Genomic DNA, 20,714 nt, shown 5'->3' with positions numbered 1-20,714 from the left:
AAAAAGCCTTAGAGGTGTCTTAGACCAGCAATCCTCAACCCTGGCTGAACATATCAGGATACTTTGAAAAGTTTTTTTAAAAGGAGGTGGAGCCTGAGAATAGGTATTTTTTAAATTCCCCAAGGAGATTCTAATGATCAACCATGACTGAGAACTCAGTCCAACCCCTCATTTTGCAGATTAAAATCCAAGGTTATCGAGATTTACTTCAGAATCTTAGAGGTGTCAATCCATTTGTGAAGCCATCAGTTTATTCCATTCGACATTCGAAAACTATCTGATAACCTTATCTTAGGTCTTTGAGAGAGTAGAGCTGCCGATTCCCTAATACCTCAAGTTCATATTTGAAGCAACTTACCTCTTTGATTAAATTAAGTCTAAGGCAATATCCAGGAGTTTCCTGTCACTAATTTAAGTTAAAGCCCTCAGATACACTGAAACCATGCCAATCTTGATGTTGAAGGCCTGCCTATGCCCATTTGTCCAGCTATAACAGAATATCTATCACTGAGGAATTTGTGAAAATCAGAAATTTATTTTTTCACAGTTCTGGAGGCTGAGAAATCTAAGACCAAGGCACCACCAGGTTTGGTTGTCCAGTAAAGGCTTTTCCCTGCTTCCAAGATGGCACCTTGTTGTTGCACCTTCTGGAGGAATGTCCCCACCTCTTAATTACATCATATTAGTCATTAAGTTTCAACACCTGAATTTTGGAGAGGACACATTCAAACCATAGCATTTCACTTCTGTACTCCAAAATTTGTCTTCTCACATGCCAAATCCATTCATTTCATCCCAATAGCCCCAAAAGTCTTAACTCTTTCCAGCATCAACTCTAAAGTGTCATCTAAGTCAGATATGAAGAGACTGAAGATACAATTCATGTTGAGACAAATTGCTCTCTAGCTGCGAACCTGTGAAATCAAGCAAGTTATGTACCTCCAAAACACAATGGTGAGATGGGCACAGGACAAACATTTCTATCCCAAAAGTAAAAAATAGGCAAGAAGAAATGGGTAATAGGTCCCAAGTAAGTCCAAAACCCAACAAGGCAAACAACATTCAATCTCAACATTCAATCTCAACATTTTCCTCTCTCAGTGAGGAAAATCTTCTTTTATTCCATGTCCCAACTCTTGAATACACTTGGGTGGAAGTTGAGCCCCCAAGGCTCAAGTGGACCCCACCTCCGTGGCTTAGATGGGTGCAACCTATGCACAGCTCTTACAGGTTGGATTCAGTTACCTACAAGCTTTCCCAGGCTAGCATTGCATTTTGATAATTCTACACGTCTGGGATCTCAGGAGAAGCCCTGTCCCACAGCTCCACTAAGCATTGTGCTAACGGAGGTTCTCTGTAGTGGCCTTGACTCCATAGTCTTTCTGGGCATTGCCCTAGTGGGAATTCCCTGTGGTGGGCCTAACCCCATAGTTCCAACGGGCATCGTTCTAGTGGGGACTTTCTGCAGTGGCCCTGTCCCTGTGGCAAGTTGCTACCTGCATCCCAGGCCTATCCAAGACATCCTTTGAAACTTAGATGGAGACAGCCATACCTCCATGTCTTACATCTGTAAAATTAGTACCATATGAATAATTGCCAAGATTTATTGATCATACCTTCCTGAAAAGTGGCCCGAGCTATATCTGGGCCCAACTGAGTCACAGCTGAGGAGATAGAGAAGTGTCACTCCGGAATGTGGTATGAAGAGACTTGAGTCAGCCCTGGGCAGCAATCCCTGCAATCCCACAGGTGCCCTGGGCCTTTCCTTTGAAATTGTTCAGCCGTCAAGGTGCTAGTAGGCTGGGCCTGTGATAAGCATAGCAGCTTTGAAGATCTCCAAAAATGCCCTTAGAGTTGTTTTCCCATTGTCTTGATGAATAGCATCTTGCCTCCCTCTAGCCATGCTAACCTTCTCATAAAACTTTTTTTGGCCACAAACTTGGTTTTCTCTCTTAAACACACTTTTTAATTCTATACATGACCAGGCTGAGAATTTTCTGGATATTTATATTCTCTTGCGGCATAAATTGTCTTTAAATAATTTCTTTCTTCTCACCTTTCATTATAAGCAGTTAAGAGAAGCCATGCAGCGCCCTGAATGCTTTGTTACTTAGAAATTAATTCTACCAAATATCCTGTTCATCATGCTCAAGTTTTACCCTGCAAAAAGTCCCTGGACATGGATATAAGTCAGCCAAGCTCTTCACCAATTTATAACAAGAACAGCCTCATTTCCAGTTTCTAATACCTTATTCATTTCCACCTAAAGACATCATCAGACTAGCCTTTACTATACATATTTCTACCAACATTCTGTTCATGACCACTTACATAATCTCTAAGAAGAATCAGACTTTCTCTCTTTTCTTCTTCTTAACCCTCACCAGAATTGCTCTTAATACTTTATTCACAGTAATCTAAGCCTTTTCCAGCATTCACTTTAAAACTGTTCCAGCCTCTACTCATTACCCCAGTTCCAAAGTTGCTTCCACATTTTTAGGTATATGTTATTGTAATATCCCATTTCTCTGGTACCAATTTCTTAGTTCATTTATGTTTCTATAACAGAATACCCTAAGACTAGGTCATTTATAAGAACAGAAGTTTATTTTCTCACAGTTCTGGAAGCTGGAAAGTTCAAGATCAAGGCACCAGCAGGGTTGGTTGTCTGGGGAGAGCTACTATCTGCTTCCACAATGATACCTTGTGGCTACATCCTCCAGTGGGGAGGAACACTGTGTTCTCACATGGCAGAGGCAGAATCACATGCTAATAAAATGCTGCATGAAACTGAAGCGCTCTCATGCCCTAATCACCACCTCAAGGCCTGGCCCCACCCCTTAATGCCATCACATTGGCCATAAAGTTTCAACATCAGAATCTTGACGAGAACTCATTCAAACCTATGCAAGCCTCCTGTCAATGATTTATCTAAAGCAGAAGAGTATTCACTTGGAAAATCTAGTATGGTTGACAAACTAAAATCTCATTCTGTCCTGGTTTGGAATTTCTTTGTAGTTATTGTTGAAGTTGAGAGTGTTTGTTGCTCAACTTCAGATACTGCTCTTTGGAGTATCTTCAAACAAAACAAAGAAACCACACTGGGCAGGCCTTACTTAGGAGGAACAGAAAATCAGTCTAGTTTCTCTTTTACCCCCTGCTTAACTCTTTCCTGCTGAGAAGAAACGACTCATCTCTCCAACTGATGCGAGATTTGTTCTGGTTGCCAAATTCTGGTATCATAGAACAAGGGGTATGGGTTGGCCTCTTAAAGCTTGAAAGACAGAAATTTCAATGAAATAAAAAGAATTTATATTTTATGCAGCAGAAAGTAACCTGTTACTCTAAGAGATATAATAGGAAGAGAAAGAAATAATGAATTTTTTTAAATATCAGTAATATCAGAGGATGACAAATATAAAAAGAGCAATTAGAATCTGAAGAGAAGGGAACCTCAAACCCTACTCTGAACAGGCATGTCTCTAGACATCTCACCACAAACAGTAGACTTAGGAATTCATGTCTTCTCTTCTCATTATCTATATGTATATCTTCTAGAATGAGCGACATGTTTAAGTTTGGGTTTCAAGGACCTTTTTACATGAATAGTACATACATGGAGTTCAAAGATCAATGAAGTCATAAGTAAGCAGATTAGTTGCTGAGGAAAAGAATTGTCAAAAATGTCAATCAAACGAGTCGATAATCAGATACTGACAAAAAACTGGAAAGATTTGCCAAAAGACTCAATATTTTTACCCAAAGACTGATTACTAAATCACTTCCTCCTTTCCTTATTTTAAAATCCAAAAAGACCGCAGATTAGATAACTATTAAATGTCTTACCTCATAAATTGCTACGTTGGAATTTTCATAGGTAGCTGGAGTTAGACTCCCTGAAGAAAAGGAGAGCCTTGGGGACCTCCCACTTTGGACCTCTGAGGTGATCTGAAAGCTTACACTGGCACGACTTCCTCTCTGAGAAAGGATTAGGAAAGAAGGTTATGAACAAAATACTCATTATTTAGCACAGAATATTGATCTATGGTATAGATAGTGTGCTTGTCAACTTTTTTCGTATCACTAAGAAAGTAGCTCTATGAGTTGAACCCTTTCAATATGAGATTGATTGATTTTTCCCTGTCCTGCCAAACATTTTTTTCTTTTAGTACAGGGTTGGTACTTTGCTTAAACTCCATACACCACCAAAAAAAGGTAAAAATTTGCGAGTGCTTCCATCTCGTGGAGGGAAGAAAGAATACCAGTCATAATTTATTCTAGGACCCTCATTTTATACACAAGACACTGAAAACAAATAGAGGTGAAATAAGTTTCCCAATATCCTATAGTTAGTTGATTAGTTATAATGAGTGTTGTTTATAAAAATCTAACATTTTGAAAAAATCAATAGCAAAACTGGGACAGAATCCGGCTTTCCTAGCTCTCAGGACTAGATCATTTTGTTATGCTATCCTGAATGGTATCCTTCTTTTTGAGGGTAAGATTTATGGCAGAGGGCATCTCAGAAAGCAATAATACGGTAGAGAGTGAGCAGGTCATCTGTCTATGATTTATGAGTCTGATACTTAAGTAGGCCAAATTCTATATTCCTTGATTTGTTAACTTATATGCATAAGTCTGATAAGAGGGGGCTGGGAATGGCACGAGAGAATGACAAGAAGAAGAATTATCTGCAATTTGTGTTAAACTTTAAAATTGAATTTCTATATCTTCAACTGAACCAGTAGACTTATTTCACATGAAGATGCAATAAATCAACAGGTTTCACATCTTCTTCATATATCCAAATGTACCTTTCTTAGAATTATAGCAATTCAGAGCTAGAAGTTACATTTGGTATTGTGTAGGCCAGCATTCTCCACCACTTCTAACACTTTCATTTTATAATGAGGAAACAGAGACCTACAGGGGTATACAAGAGCTGAAACAAGAATCTTGATGTTATATTTTCTGTTCTTGTGCCCTTTCTACCACATCATGCTTTATTTCACTCTTGCTTGTCAATAAATTTAGTCTTAAGTACTTTCCAACGCTCCACCCTTAATGGTATTTGATCAACTAAAGATCACTAGTTGACTTAGCCCTGAGTTAAGCTCCTTCTACTAAGAATGTTGCAGTCAAAGTTTCCAAGACAATAGTACATTATACCCAGCCTCCAACTTACGGAAATCCCAACAACTCAAAATTCAGACAAGATGTAAAAGTTGACTCTTCACATAACCCTTGAATCAACCTGAACTCTCCCCAACAGAGCAAGGCCAGGGAAGAATCTACTTCCCTTTCATTCTGTATTTTCATATCTCAGCAGGAGCACCTAGATCTGTATATTGAGACATAGACCTCTCCATGAAGGGCAAAGGAGAAAGCAAGAGAATCTGCCAAAATCCACATACATCTGGACTTCAGCTTCACTTTCTTCTAAAAACTTCCTTTCCTAACCTGACTTCTCCTGACCTGCCAATTTTTCTAGACTGAATTAATTTTATATTCACCAAGAGTTTACACTTTCAGACATTCCATTTGGATGGAATTCTTGGCTTGGCTTCTTGACTGATTAGACTCAGCCAGCTGCAAGTTTGTGACTACACAGCAATTAAGGAAAATGTATGCTTCCCCTATCTTTTTCCATCAGAATCCCTGATACAAGCCAAATGCCAAAAGGGATCTGGAGGCCAAGAGCTATGTTCTTCTAGGGTAACGCCATCTTTTTCCATCTGAGCCAAAATGTAAAAAAAAAAAATTCCCTATAAGGCCTATAAATCTCTGTTGCTATTCATTTTTCTTACTCTTATGGCAAAAAGGGGTGTGATTGATTGTTCTTTTTTAATCTCATTATGTCAAAATTTATGGACAAGTGAAAAAAAATCGATCACTGTGAGCAAGATTTTAAAACTGTAGGTGCTTTGTTCATCTGAAGGTAGCACTACTCAGCTATTTATGTGATTCTGTGAGAACTGGTATGCTTTCATCACCCAAATATAGTTTATGTCTCGGTATAAATGGGAGGAGGCATAGGTGAAAGTTTTACAGATTACACTGGGCTATTGCAAAGTCTATACAAAGAAAAGGCTACTTCATTTTGAAATTGAGCTATGTTCCTTGTTTTGATTCATTAGAGCCAAAACTTTAGGCAATTGACTTGAAATATCATTTTGACATGGATTCGTGTAGCACCAAAGAGTCGAGATTTTTAAAAATTGGTTTATTGCTTTTGACCAAAACTTTATTATATTTTTCTACTTTTGGATAATAACTTCTAGTCATCTACTTTTACTACCATTACCCATTTCTGGATAAAATATCTTGTCACAGAATTTAACACCTTTTCCTTAGTTTGGGGTTATGTACTGGGATTGCTTTAGAGCTTCTATTTCAGCATCTATGCTTTCTAATTAGTGCAGGAAATTTTATACAAGGCATATTGATTATGGCAAATCCAGACAAATTCCACCACCATGAGTCCTGGGTTCCTCTGGTGCCTTCAAAAATGGAGACTAATATCAGTAAGATTTTATGGCATGAGGATGGAGTGTAGCTTCCAGCCACAGTGATAGTTTTGGCTTTCAGCAATACATTTCCAGGAACATGATATCAACCTCACAAAAGGATCTAATGATTTAAACAAGTAAGAATTAGAGTTGTAATTGAGAATTAAATCAAACAGCTGAACAATTCACTGGACTCCAACTGCACAAGGTATTACCATGTAAATCCATTCTCATCCAGCCAACTAATCAAACATACCTTTCAGTGTCACATTTAGGCAAATGACAAGTTGGGTCACTGAGATAGCAATTAGTTCTCAAGTCTGGTGCAGTTGTGTAGCAAGAGCAAATGGCACATGGACATACTATAACGTGTTTGGATATTTTTCCTACATCCTGTTACCACCATACTAGAATACTTGTATGTGGCTGACTTCTCCTGACCTGCCAATTTTGGCTACATAGACTGGCACAAGGAGACATACTAGCTATCTCTGACCAAATTCTTCCTCACAGACTCTTTTCTCCCAGCTTCTGTTTAAGCTATTTCCTCTGTCTAGGATGCCTATAAGGGCCAGACAGGTAATATAAACAAGTGAAGTTCACTGAGTATAAGACAACATTGAGTGATGGGAACTGTATCGAATTGCAGAGAGTTTGTCTCTTCTAAAAGGGGTGACTACTACCGAGTTACAGACAATTGCCACAATGAGACCCAATGTTGACAGATCTTCTGGCTTCTAAAGAAAACTCAGAAATCCAGATTTCAAAATTTCAAAATTCTGCCTACTGTTTTTTCTATATTTGAAAAAGTGGTTATCAGTTTGTGATCTGTGACCTAGAAAAATCTTATCTTTAAGACCCAGTTTCACTGCTGAGTCTCCCAAAAACCTTCCTCCACTGATCTACTTCCTCTGAAGTCTTACTGTATTTCTAGTGCCTTTGTGTAATATGGCACTCGGATCTCTTGTGTGGTATGATTCGTCTCTTTAGCTTGATTATAATCCCCTTGAAAGCAGGGACTGCGTGTCGCCTCTCACAAAGCCTAGCCCAGGGGTAGGCCATAGTAGCAGGTCCTCAATGAAAATCACCAATTACAATGTGATCACAACCAAAATAGAACTTCTGGTGACACTCAACTCCATTTCACAAGCTGATTAAGTCACTGAACTTTTATGAGCCTACTATACTATAAGGACCATGTCAGGTGCTTATGGACTAACATTAGAAAAAAAGGTTACCTCTGCCTTTGAGGAATTAACAGTCAAATGTTGAGTCCAAATATACAAGAACTACATGAAGGCAAAGCTAAACTATTCCCCAAAGTGCACTGCATTCATTTCCAGAACACTATTTTAAGGCAGTACTATCTAATAAAAACATAACATGAGCCACATGTATAATTTTAAGTCGTCCAGTAGTGATATTAAAAACATAAACAGAAACAGGTGAAATTAATTTTATTTATTTATTTTTTAATTTGGGATGAAATATGTGTTTCCATCCTTTTGCTTTTATTTTTTTTCCTTTTATTAAGTCATATACATATAGATCATGAATACATTTATGCATATGTGGGGTACAATGTGTTGGGGGTTTTTTATACAGTTTGGAGTGCTTACATCAAACTAATTAATATAGCTTTCGCCTCATTTACTTGATTATTGTGTTAAGACATTTTAATAATACACTTTATTTAATCCAATATATGTAAAATGCCATCATTTTGATATATCATTAATATTTTTAATTTTTTGATGTTTTAAACATTTTTCACGTTTTCAAACTAAGTCTTCTAAACCCACTGTGTATTTTACTCTTATAGCACATTTCAATTCAGACTGGCCACATGTCAAGTGCTCAGGAATCACTTGTGGCTACCATATTGAACAGGGCAGAGAAAGAAAGAGCTACACCTTACCTTACTGCCAAAGTGGGGATTGATAAATGTTACATCCTTCAAAGTTAGTAGAATTCTGTTGGGTCCTTTAATTAACTGGATTTTACTTAAACGACGCCTGAAACAAATATGAAATCCGAAGGTTACATGGGGACTAGATGTTTTTGCAAATCTAGGGTTAATTTGCCCTTAGATAGCAGTTAAAGAATATATATGATAATTGGGAGGAGAATCACACATCAGTCTTTACCACGGTACCCACAGTGAAAGGAGGCAGCAACCCGGGCCCTTATAACTTCCTGTGTCACAAAGACCAAGAAAGAAAAATGAAAATGCTCTTGAACAGGCATCAAAAGAGGGGGTGAGGGTGCTGAATGGGAATGGCATCTCAGACTAATAAAATGGTGATCCAAAATCAAGGGCACATTCCAAACAACACCTCTGAATACTTTTACAGAACTCAACACCCTTTCTTATACATCGGAGTATTTATCCTAATAATATCAGGGCCAAGAATCATTAATCTCCATTTTATAGACAAAAACACATTAAAGAAACAAAACGAAATTAAGCAAATTGTGTGAGATCCCCTAGCCTGAGGCAGAGCTGGAATTTGAATCCTTGGTCGCTGGCTGTGGGCCCAGATTTCTGCCCATAAGACCACTTGTCTTGCAAAGTTGCATCTATGCGTTGCCAAAGCAACAGGTTGAAAAGTGGAAAAATTCAATCAGTTGGTTGCTTTGTCTACATGATTCCAAACAAGTGGGCTGACTGAGGTTTTTTTTTTTTTTTTTTCCTTTTACTGAATTGGTCTCTTGTCTAAGCATTACATAGACACAGTTTAAACCTGATTCTCTTCAAACATGCCCATTAATTTGCAGTGAATGTAATTATTTTCTACAAATCAGTTACTAGACACATAGGAGTGTATGATGTCTACCCACACAGTCAGGTAGGTCTGACTGGGCAACTTGAGGATGTGGCGGGAACCCCAGATTAGTTGGTGTTGTTGCTTTGTTCTGTTTTGTCTTGGGAGCTCGAACTGCTACACTTTGGCTTCGCTTTCTCCATAACTCCATAATGGTCACTCTGGAATGTATGAAAGCCAAGAGCCGCAGTAGAGAAAGCAACCACTGAATCAAAATGCTCTGTCAAGTTGCTCTGAGAAGACTCCAATGTCACTGTAGCTTTAAGTCCCAGCAACCCAGTCAGTTTTTCTCAGTGATTTCACTGGTTTGTAAACAAACAATTAATGTGTTTCTAATTGTCTGCCAACAAATATGTCCCTTATCACTGTGGGAGCTGCTGCCCTGCAGAGAAAATTAAAAGAGCCCTGTAGTGAATTCTTGGGTAGAGCACATGAATCTTTTGGCAAAGTGAAGCATCACTCCCTAACTTATCTGTTTCATATGTGTAGTGAATTGTCTTCATGCAGGCACACCTGTGAAAATAATCATGCCACAGAATCCACTCTAGTAAAAAGCAAACTGGACTCTCAAACCAGAGACCTGGGGTGCAGTGCAGATTCTGTCATTAATTAGCCAGGTGCAGGTGACCTTGGATAAATAATTTAACCTCTTCATGCCTCAGTGTCCCCATCTATCTAGCAGGATAATAGTCCTTGCATTACCCGCTTTATAGAGTTGTTTTGAAAATCAAATGAGATAATGTATGTGAAAGTGCTCCGAAAAGCATGAAGCACTATGAAAGTATAAGGGCTCATTATTATCATTATCATCATTAGTATAACAAAGCAGGGAGAGCTTTATAGAAAGGCGATGCAATCTGGTTCCATCGGAGGAGTAGGGAGAAAGGAGGAGTTCAAAGAATCCTTTGTTTTGGGGTGGTTGGGTTCTTTGCACGTCTTTCTTTCTGAAAAAACTTAAACAATCAAAACACACAGAAAAGGAAGGAACAGAGAGTCACTCTCCTGCAAGTAATCACCATCTATTACAGAATCTCATCAGCCGCTCAGCTCTTTTGATTGCAGCCGTGGTGGGCAGAGAGAGAGAGGAAAACAGCAAAGAAGGGGCATCTTTTGTGCTTTGTTAGCTGAAGAACCAAGGACCAAGTGACTCTGGGAAATGATGTCCCTCTCTCCTATCTCTGCATTTTCTGTGACCGCTTGAAGTGCCAATTGTCTCAAACTCATTTTCCTCTCCAATCATTTTCCTCTTCAATCTTTGCCCCTCAGCCCACCAACTCCAAACAAACCCCTCCCCTCCATGTTTGTTTTTTTTTTTCTTCTTTTTTTCCTTCCAAGAATTGCAGATCTGGGCTCACTCAAAGCCCAAAGAACCAGTCCATTTAAGGGAAAAGACCAATGAGAACAGCCATTTGGGAGGCTGACAAGTAACATAAACAGCAGAGCAGCTCCATTTTCCACCTTGCCATTAGACATTTTCACATGAGATGGACAAAATCTATTACTCCTCAAATCTCTCTAGGAGGAGAAGCCTTTCGATTGGATGGCATTTATTTTCACTAAGTATCTAATGATGTTAATTAAATACTTTATTCTTTGGCAGCAGCAAAATTAATGATATTAAATTTCTCTTAACGGGAATATGTCACAATCACAGAAATTAAAAGAAAAATTGCCTTTGAACTAATGTTTATCCAGTGTGTTTTTATGTTTCATAAGCTACCTACTATGCTGTGTGGCTTTATCAAATTTCTAACACTGGGGACACTGGATAATAGCAATGCCAACATATTAAATGCTAAGAGTAACATCTGTTACGGTTTCAATCCAGAATTTCACAGACTCATTAAAATGTCAGAGCTGGAAAGGCTCTTAAACATTGTCTAATCCAATTCTTTCATTGTACAAATGAGAAAATTCTGGCCAAGAGAGGTTAAGTGGCTTTCCCAAGGTCACACAGCTGTTTAATATACCCCAGACATTTTTTTCTTGAAACTCACCAAAACAAACCCACCCCATTCGCTATCCATCCATCCCACATTGTTGTCAGAAGCATGCTCACAAAGAGGTGACAAAGGTGTGGTTCACAGGGTGGAAGGGGTACAGTGGGGTGGTTGTTATGGATTTTATTTTTCACTTTCTCCTAATTTTTCCAGTATGGAGAGGGTCCAACTGTTAAAATACAAAGCTTACCAAAACAAGTTGACACATTAAGCCATCTTCAGTCATTTACACCTGATTCTGAAATAACTCATTAAATTATTTGGTCACCTGTTAAGGAATCTGAGGGAGGAAGACAAAGACTTGATGATAATGATGGTGTTGAAGATCAGATAGGATGGCCTTTGTCCAAGGAAGAAAAACAGTAGAAATCTGAAATGTGATACTTTAGACAAAAGGCATGAGTGTCAAAGTGAGGATCCTGGGCTCCCAATAACCAGCAGGACAGTCCCATGTGCCTGGGAAGGGGATGCGATTTCGCATTTATTGAGCACTAATTGTGAGTCGGGTACTGTTCTAGGTGCTGTACCTACTTTAGTTTATTTAATCCCCACTACAATCCTGTGTGTTAGTATCATTATTCCTAGAGGTTGGATTCTAGGTGAAGTCTGCTCAATTATTGGAACTCCTTAAAATATCCCAACTCCATTCCCTACCAGTACAAAGCATTTTGGGGAAGAAGATAGTTATAGGAGACTCTGCTGGGGGCAGAAAGGGAGCAGAGATAGGAAGCAGACGGGCCCTAAAGTACTAGTTCTCTTATTTCACTATTGTGTTGAGAGCCAGATCTGCTCACAAGCAATAACACTGACAACACAGCTGAGGAAGTTATTCTTGGCATCATGAAAACACTTCACTCTAAATGGGGCTGGTAGGGATGGTAAATCACTATGGAAAAAAGAAAATCAGTGGGTCATGTAATAAGGCAATTGTACTGAAACATGGCTTCCTGGAAATCAATATGAACAAGGCAATTATGGGCCTGTATTTTTTATATACCAAAAAGAACAAAAAATGTACCTTATAAAGTAAGCAAATCCATTAATAGTCAGCAGCGCTATAAGCAAAGCAAGGCAGACCATCATGGCAAAGGCAGGGTCGATGCCTGCAGAGAGCGAGAGGAAGAGGAAGAATGGCTCATGAGAGAAAGGCAGTAAATAAAGGGCCCCACAGAGCAACTCTTCATGCTTTCTGGTGACTCTAAAATCAAGCTGCATCTACCTAACCTAATTCCATTTTTCTACAGCACAGTCTGTCTTGTTGACTTTATGGACACAGAAAGCAATTTCACTGTTCTGAAGCAAAACCACTCACCACTCTGACAATAACAAATCACACGAATTAAGGCTGACCAGGGTGCTTCTTTGGAGGAAAAAGTCCACGATTGGAAAACTTTGAGTACCTTAATTTAAGTTGGACAACAATAGCGTTCTCGAGAATAAATATGTTTTCTCACCTGTGAAGGGTAAGTATTATGTTGCCTTCATAAAATAAAGACCTTTTTAATTCACCCAAGCCCACAGACCTCATGAGTTATAGACGAAAAACACAGTACTTATCCTTCAAGGATGAGCTGAGTCTAGTTTTGATAATTAGTGTTTTCAGCAGCATGTAAATTGGTCTCCATAAAATTGTAAGTATGTGGATAGATTACTAAGATTTCAGAGGGAACTACATAACGATGTCAGTAAAGAGGTAGTTGGGTGTGTCATGCTAAATGAAAATAGAAAGCAAAGCAAAGCCAATTTCAGATAGATGCATTTGGTTTTGGTAGGGTATTGTACACCCTCACATAAGAATAATATGGGTCCTTCCAAAGTTCCCCTCTGGCTCACAGAGATGTCACCAAGTTTCCCCTCTTCCACAAGCTAGAGGAGTCCCACAAGTCAAATACATCGCAAATATTTCCTGGATTCTTACTGTGTTGGGCAGTTGGGGGACATAAACATTATTAGCTTTGATCCCTGCCCTCGGGGAGTAATATTTGAGAGTAGGGGGCAGAGATAAAATCAACACAGGAGAAACCATTGAAAAGCGATTTTGTGCTAAACGGTGATGCAAACTTTTACTTAGGTGGGAGTTCTAAGAGGAGAGGTATAAACATGGTATTTCTGTGGTGGTAGGACCTGAGTAGCAGGATTTGGATGCATCAAGGGACAGACAGGTTTTCTTTCCAGCAGGGAAAACAATTACAGGTCAGAGCCTATAAAAAAACAAGAAAAAGGCCTTCTTTGAGAAGTAAACCCTTTGGGAAAGAGTGGGATTCTTTTGGGAATTGGAGAGAAAATCTTAGGTGATATTGCTAAGATTTATATATTTGTGTAATAATACAGAAATTAAACACAAAGTTCAACTTGAGAGAATATATTAACAAAAATTTAATAACTACTGAAAAGTATTATTTGTAACATGAAAAATATCATTAACATGTCTGAATCATCTGTCAAATATCTATGTAGCTGATTTCCAAATATATGTAGCATTATCCAAGTAGATGTCTAATAAATATAATTTACATCAACAACTTGACACTTATCTTTGGCTATCAAATAGCAATCTTTGAAAAACAAAATTGTTTGAAATTTTCTGAGAAAAACTTCTTGCTAAATCTGTATTTTTATATCCAGTGGAAATACAGTCGAGATCTTTTTAAAAAACAATTTGATATTTGGTCTTCAGGGTATATACCTAGTAAAGGAATTATAGGATTGAATGGCATATCTATTTTTAGATCTCTAAGTGTTCTCCAAACATCTTTCCAAAAGGAATGTATTAATTTGCATTCCCACCAGCAGTGTAGAAGTGTTCCCTTTTCTCCACATCCACGCCAACATGGAAAAAGCCCAAGTGCCCATTGATCCACGAATGGATTAATAAATTGTGGTATATGTACACCATGGAATATTATGCAGCCTTAAAGAAAGAAAGATGGAGACTTTACCTCTTTCATGTTTACATGGCTGGAGCTGGAACATATTCTTCTTAGTAAAGTATCTCGAGAATGGAAGAAAAAGTATCCAATGTACTCAGCCCTACTATGAAACTAATTTATAGCTTTCATATGAAAGCTATAACCCAGTTATAACCTAAGAATATGGGGAAGGGAGAGAGGGAGGGGAGGAAGGGGGGAGGATGGGTGGAGGGAGGGGAATTGGTGGGATTACACCTGCGGTGCATCTTACAAGGGTACATGTGAAACTTAGTAAATGTAGAATATAAATGTCTTAACACAATAACTAAGAAAATGCCAGGAAGGCTATGTTAACCAGTGTGATAAAAATGTGTCAAACAGGCTATAAAACCAGTGTATGGTGCCCCATAATCCCATTAATATACACAGCTATGATTTAATAATAAAAAAACACAATTTGATAGTAAAAAAAAAAAAGTGAATGATGGGGATGCTTTTACATTGTGGACGAAAAGGAAAAAAAAAAAGAAAAGAAATTGTGGATGATTATTCAAGGCTGCAAGGTACCTCTCATTGTTCTTATTATTTTAACTTAACTAGATAGAGTGCCAAGAATTTGATGTCATCTGAATGCAAATGACATGAGTGTTTCAATATGAAAATAAGCCTTCTCCTAGAGGGTTCCCTTATAACCCAAGCCGAGCCAAATTGACTGCTAGTGATTTCCCATTCCTTACCTCCTCGGCAGATCTTCCCTTCTGCAAACCAGCACTTTGCATCTGCTCTAGGGGGCCTGCCACCAGGGAAGTGAATAGGGGTCCCTCCGAAACGTAGCAGCTCTGTTTCCATGTCCACAGTATAGGTGCTATGGAGTTCCCATTCTTTCCAGTTGGTGTCCAGGATTACATATTCTGAAATTCCATTTCCATTTGAATCTGTCCTTATCAACTGGTTGAATCCATAGAACTGCATGTTTCTGGAATGCTGAACCAGGCTGGCAGCACTAGCCTGTCCATTTTCTTTCATAGCATTATTCATGGCTTGTGCGATAAAGTAAATTGAATTGTAGATGGTTCCAAACAACGGTGAAACCTATTTTTAAAAATTACAATTATCTTGAGCCCTAGTCACCCTAGAGCGATCTCAGAGTATATTCCAAGCCTATGTTCATTATTATGGGTTGCACGTCTGAGTTGAGCTATGAAGACCCAGAGGAAAAAAATTGTTTCTGAGGACTTGCTTGCTTTTTCCCCTGAATTTTTCTGTTTTTCTCCCCCAGGCCTTCACATCTTTAAATATATCAAATATGACAATTGTATGAGTAAACCCAGTCGTACACAATATAGTTTTACACTACTAAACTAAGAAAGTGATTTAGAGTTAGGGCACTTAAAAACAAGTATGAAATAGACAAGGGGAGTTCAAAGAAAATCCACCAGATTAATTACTGGTGCACTATGCGTGGTAAAATCATTTTGCCAGCACCACTACAGTGGTAGTTATGTGTGGATAGACTATCAAGAATGTGTCTTCACAGTCCGTATCTGTGTCCTGTCTTAGTTGCAAATGTCTATTTTTCTAGACACATGTTCCCTAGAGAAAGTGATCATTGAATTTAGTTTAAAAAATATACCCCCATGCACACATACATGCACACATGTGCAGTCATCCACACTAACACACGTGGTCAGGCAATATAAAGACAAAGTTTGCGGTATATAGAGAATGTAGAATTTAATCAGGAAATCCTATGTCCTATTGGTGTGCAAAGTGGCAACACTTACAGTGAGAAGCTACCAGTAAGACTGCTATGGTGGATGGTAGAGCTACATCTGCTGAATAAATAAGGGGAAAGCAACATTTATATACTGTGCCTGATGCAATGCTCATTAACCTTAGCAATTTATTTTTTGGAACAAACCTTGTGTCTTCATTCCAAAAAGGGAAAGAGAAAGAATGAACAACTCCTCCCCACTCTAAACCTCCCTCCCCTCAACACACACACCCTCGGCCATGGCTTCATGGTTTTCCATAACATTTCACTTCTAGGATGGAGTTCAAGAAAGCTATCGTCATGCCATTTTACTGAGCTTCAGGGAAAGCTGATACTTGCTACTCTGGTTTCGCAAGATCTAGAAAGCTAAGCTCCTATGACAACTTTGGTCTGAAAAAAAAAAATGAGTTTAAGATGGAGTGAATTGTTTCTGTGTTGTAAATACAAATCAAGATGCAGAGAGATGTAATGTCTGGTAAGACAACAGCATGCCTTGTTAATGTAGAACAGCCCCAGTTACACATTAGAATTACCCAAAGAATATTGAGAATATCAATGTCAAACCTAAACCAGACCAACAGAAAGATACTTGGAGACCCAGTAATCAGTATTATTAAAAGCCCCTCAGTGATTCTCATATGCACACAGAGTTTAAACCTAACAGTGAAAAGATAACACACCATCTTGTCCTGTGGTGAGTTCCCAATGCCAGGATGTTTGGGCAAGTCACTTAACCACCTTTCTATGAACTTCAGCTTTATCCTCTGTGCAATTATGATACAGAATGATACATGTCTAAACCTTAGAAGTCATCTGGTCTAGTTATCTTACTTAATAGGCAGGAAAGGGAGAGCCACACAAGTTAAGCGTTATGTTAAGTTCACTCACCTAAGCATAAAATAAGGACTAAAACCCAAGTCTCCTATGTCTATGTTTAGCATTCTCAACTGGAGTATATGGTCCCTGTGGTTGTTTGTGGTTCTAAACTTTTGTGAAAATTCCTAACTCTTGATCTCATCCAGGGACACTTGGCTGAAAACATTTTGATTAGCGAGTATAAGGGTTCTTCATCTCCCTGACCTCTTCACATTGGAGTGCTGTACAGCTCATTCTTTGTTTCTCTTCTCTATGTACACTCACTCCTTTCATGTTCTCTTTTGTTCTCCTGGTTTGAAATACCACATCTATGCCTTCACTCTCAGATTTATACTCCCAGCTCAGACCCCCTCTCTTAAATTCTAGACTCAAGGTCGTCAACTGCCTACTTCAATATTTCTACTTGGATGTTAAATTTGAACATACTCAAAATTGAACACCTCATCTTCATTTCAAATCTTCTTGGTCCCTCTCCAATAAGTCTTGCCAGTTTTCTTAAGAACTCTATTCTTCCCGTTATTCAAGCCAAAAGCCTTGTCCCACATAACAGAACTAACAGCTAGCAGAGCCGAAATCAACATCTCAGTCTCCTGAGTTTTATTCCAATGATCTGTCTTTACCACTGTGTTTCAACATGCACTCTGCAGAAAGAGATAAGGAATGAATGACGTGCTGCCACCAAGGCATCCACACTTAGTTGCCTAGAACACATTGAGGTCCCTTAAGAAGTAAGTCTTTGCTAATTCTCCCTCCCTACATTCTTGGATGCCACATTTGATTGTCTTTAGGATTTTTGCAAGAGGCTATTTTCTGGGGCTTTGGTAGGTTATGACAATAAGTAAAGGATGGAAGGTGGAGCATAAAATCAATAATAGTAAAACAAATGAGTAAAAAACCCACAGGGCAGAGAGTCCCTGAAAGCTAAGAGAATGCTAGCATTCTGTTTTAAAAGGCACAGAGCCTTCTGGGAAAGAAACTGCATCCACCTACAGCCAAAAGTAAGGATTGGAACTCAAAAACAACACCCCTGCCTCTGAGTTGACCTACCACACTGGGTTTTCAGCTGGTCAAGCTGTGATGTCCTTTGTGCTCTCCAATTAACCCATTAGAGCTGACAGCAACTTCTCAAGATGACTGAAACCTGAAGCCTGTTCTTCAGGATTCTATAGCCTTCTCTCTCTCTCTCTCTCTCTCTCTCTCTCTCTCTCTCTCTCTCTCTCTCTCTCTCTCTCTCTCTCACACACACACACACACATACACACACACACACACACACCCTTGCACACATCCACAGGCACTCAAAGCCACAAAATATGGTAGAGGAACTTAAAGCTAAGGGAAAGAGCATAACCTTAGCAACAGAATTCAGTAGCAAAAGAGGAGCTGTCACAATGGCCCACTCAAACTCTGATGACTTAGATTTGTGTTCTAGTTGGTTTGAGTTCCTCTTTCACTCACTGTGTCCTTCAGCAAAGGAAATTATCTTTTCCCATCAGTCAAAGGCACACTCTGTTAGTAACAATCACAGAAAGTCTCTAATATCACTTGCTTCCAATAATGAGAAAAAGAAGAGATCAAGAATGGGGCAAGGGAAAAAGGGACATTCTCCACAGCCCTCTATCCTGGCTTCTCACTACAGCTTTATAAAGAAGTAAGACAGGATCGGCAGGAATAGGTCAGACAGATGACCTTGTTAACTCATAGCCCAGACTGATGAGGCTGCTGATAACTCAGTCTATTGTTTTTGCCTACTATGTAAACTTAAATCTGAATGAGTTGTTTCATTATGAATAAACAAATGGTAATGAAACCATATCATTGATTTTTATTCAGTAACTTTAGATAGCTCTACAGTAGGCTCTTTAGAGCTTTGATCCAAAAAAAATGATGTGTGCATCAGGAACACTGGTATCCAGATTTCTTCAGTTTAATTTAATGGTCCATGCTGTTGTTAAGTTGACTATCAGCAGTCCAGATTTACTAAGCTCGAGAAAACACAGACTTGGCTTTCAAGGAATTTTGGCCTCAGAAGAGTATGTTAAAACATGGCAGTATGGAATAAAACACTACAACAAGCCTAATGTACGATTAAATGTTCAGGTTCTGGTAGCAAATTTGGATCGGAATTCCAGCACAACCACTTGCCAGCAGTGGGCAAATTACTTTGACCTTTAGTTGCCTCATCCATAAAATGTAGATATTAATAAGCCCAATTTGTAGGCTTTGAGGATTCAATAGCATCATTTATGTAAACTACCTGGTACGGAGTAAACACTGAATACACAATACCCGCCATTGTTTGCATTTAAGAAGAGGAGCACAGGGCTCTGGTAACATCATCCGGGAAGTGACCAACTATTTTGATCTCCATTATGTCCCCTGCAGAGTGCCTGACCCACAGTAATAATAACTATCATGACTTTAATAATAATAATAATGGGCGGCGCCTGTGGCTCAGCAGGTAGGGCGCCGGTCCCATATGCCGGAGGTGGTGGGTCCAAACCCAGCCCCGGCCAAATTAAAAAAAAAAAATAATAATAATAATAATAATAATAATAGCTAACACTTTTGGAGGGGTTATGAGGTACCAGGAAAACTCTTTAGTGTGTTAATTCACTTAATTTTCACAACAACCCTGTGCGATAGGTACTTTAATTATTCCCAATTTAAAAATGATGAAAAGAAGAAATAAAGAGCTTAAATAATCTTAGGGCAGTCTGCCTTAGAAGTTCATGCTCTTAATCATCATATTATATCTGAGCTTATAAATACCTGCTAAATGAATGGGCTGTGGTAAATTCACCAATAAAAGAATATCACGTGCACCCTTTCGTGACTTCTTTTTTTTCCACAACTTTCCACAAACTTCCTGATTAAAGATAGTGAAACTAAGATTCTTTTATTTATTCTCTTCCTTTTCTCAAATGTCAGTCTCAAACAACAAGGAGAACAATGAAGAGAAACACTAAACCGCCATATCCAATGGTATTAGGAGACATCTGTAACCCTGAACCACAGAATATGAAAATGGAAAGCTGTTATAGAAATGGTAACTGATTAGCAGAGTGGAGGGCATTCAAACTTTAAGTTACATGCAGAGGCAGATATTGGTAAGCAACAAGCAAGTCTTCCCCATCAGAATCCTGGAAAATCTTAGTAACTAGAGGCAGTAAGTACTATAGAAGTGGAGGAGGGGCTGGACTCTAAAAGAGGAAGAGCTCTTTGAACATCTGTGTAAGAAGCAGTTAGACGACCTCTGCAGAAAACAGGTTAAATTGATTCAGAGCAGCTCCAGAGCAGGTACATTAGACACAGAGGAAGTTGGAAGTGAGATGAGGCACAAAACACAATGGTGAATGTTGAGAAACCCAGTCTCCTTCCCTTAACATTGCTTCTACAATACTAGGATTATAACTCCCAAGAAGGAGACTGGAGGACTCTTCTCTGAAGAAAGTGACTAGCTCAAGAGCCAAGATCTACAGATATTGACCAAAACTAACAAACAAATAAACCAAAACAATTGGTTAGCCAATTGCCCTGTACTGAAGCCTACTGATCAACATACTCACCATACCAATAACCTTCAAATCTGCCTTTAGAGCTTCATTCTCAAATCTGAACAGACAGCCGCAATCACCAGCTACCTAAGGAAAACTTCCAACATGAAATAGAAAGACCAAAACAAAGAAACATGGAAAATTAGGAAATGGGGCGGAGGGAGAGATAAAATAGAAGAAAAGTGTTTTCCCTGCACTTTCTTCTAGTATTTTTATAGTTTCATGTCTTAAGTTTAAATATTTTATCCAGTGAGAGTCTATCTC

General features: G+C 38.7%; 1 protein-coding gene across 2 annotated transcripts in view; it reads right to left on the bottom strand.

Annotated features, from left to right (window-relative positions):
- Positions 1 to 20,714, bottom strand: part of GUCY2F (guanylate cyclase 2F, retinal) — a 125,524-nt gene that overhangs the window by 78,986 nt on the left and 25,824 nt on the right. For both annotated transcript variants that reach the window (XM_053579845.1, XM_053579844.1), the window contains 4 exons: positions 14,981 to 15,335; positions 12,353 to 12,437; positions 8,428 to 8,524; positions 3,847 to 3,978 (listed from right to left, as the gene is read on the bottom strand). In XM_053579845.1, coding sequence (XP_053435820.1) covers positions 3,847 to 3,978; positions 8,428 to 8,524; positions 12,353 to 12,437; positions 14,981 to 15,335 — 669 coding nt within the window. The remainder of the gene's footprint in view (positions 1 to 3,846; positions 3,979 to 8,427; positions 8,525 to 12,352; positions 12,438 to 14,980; positions 15,336 to 20,714) is intronic.

The sequence above is a fragment of the Nycticebus coucang genome, chromosome X, assembly GCF_027406575.1.
Source record: "Nycticebus coucang isolate mNycCou1 chromosome X, mNycCou1.pri, whole genome shotgun sequence".
Taxonomy (NCBI): Eukaryota; Metazoa; Chordata; class Mammalia; order Primates; family Lorisidae; genus Nycticebus; species Nycticebus coucang.
Note: the sequence above shows the minus strand (reverse complement) of the source record. Positions and strands in the feature narration are given on the sequence as shown.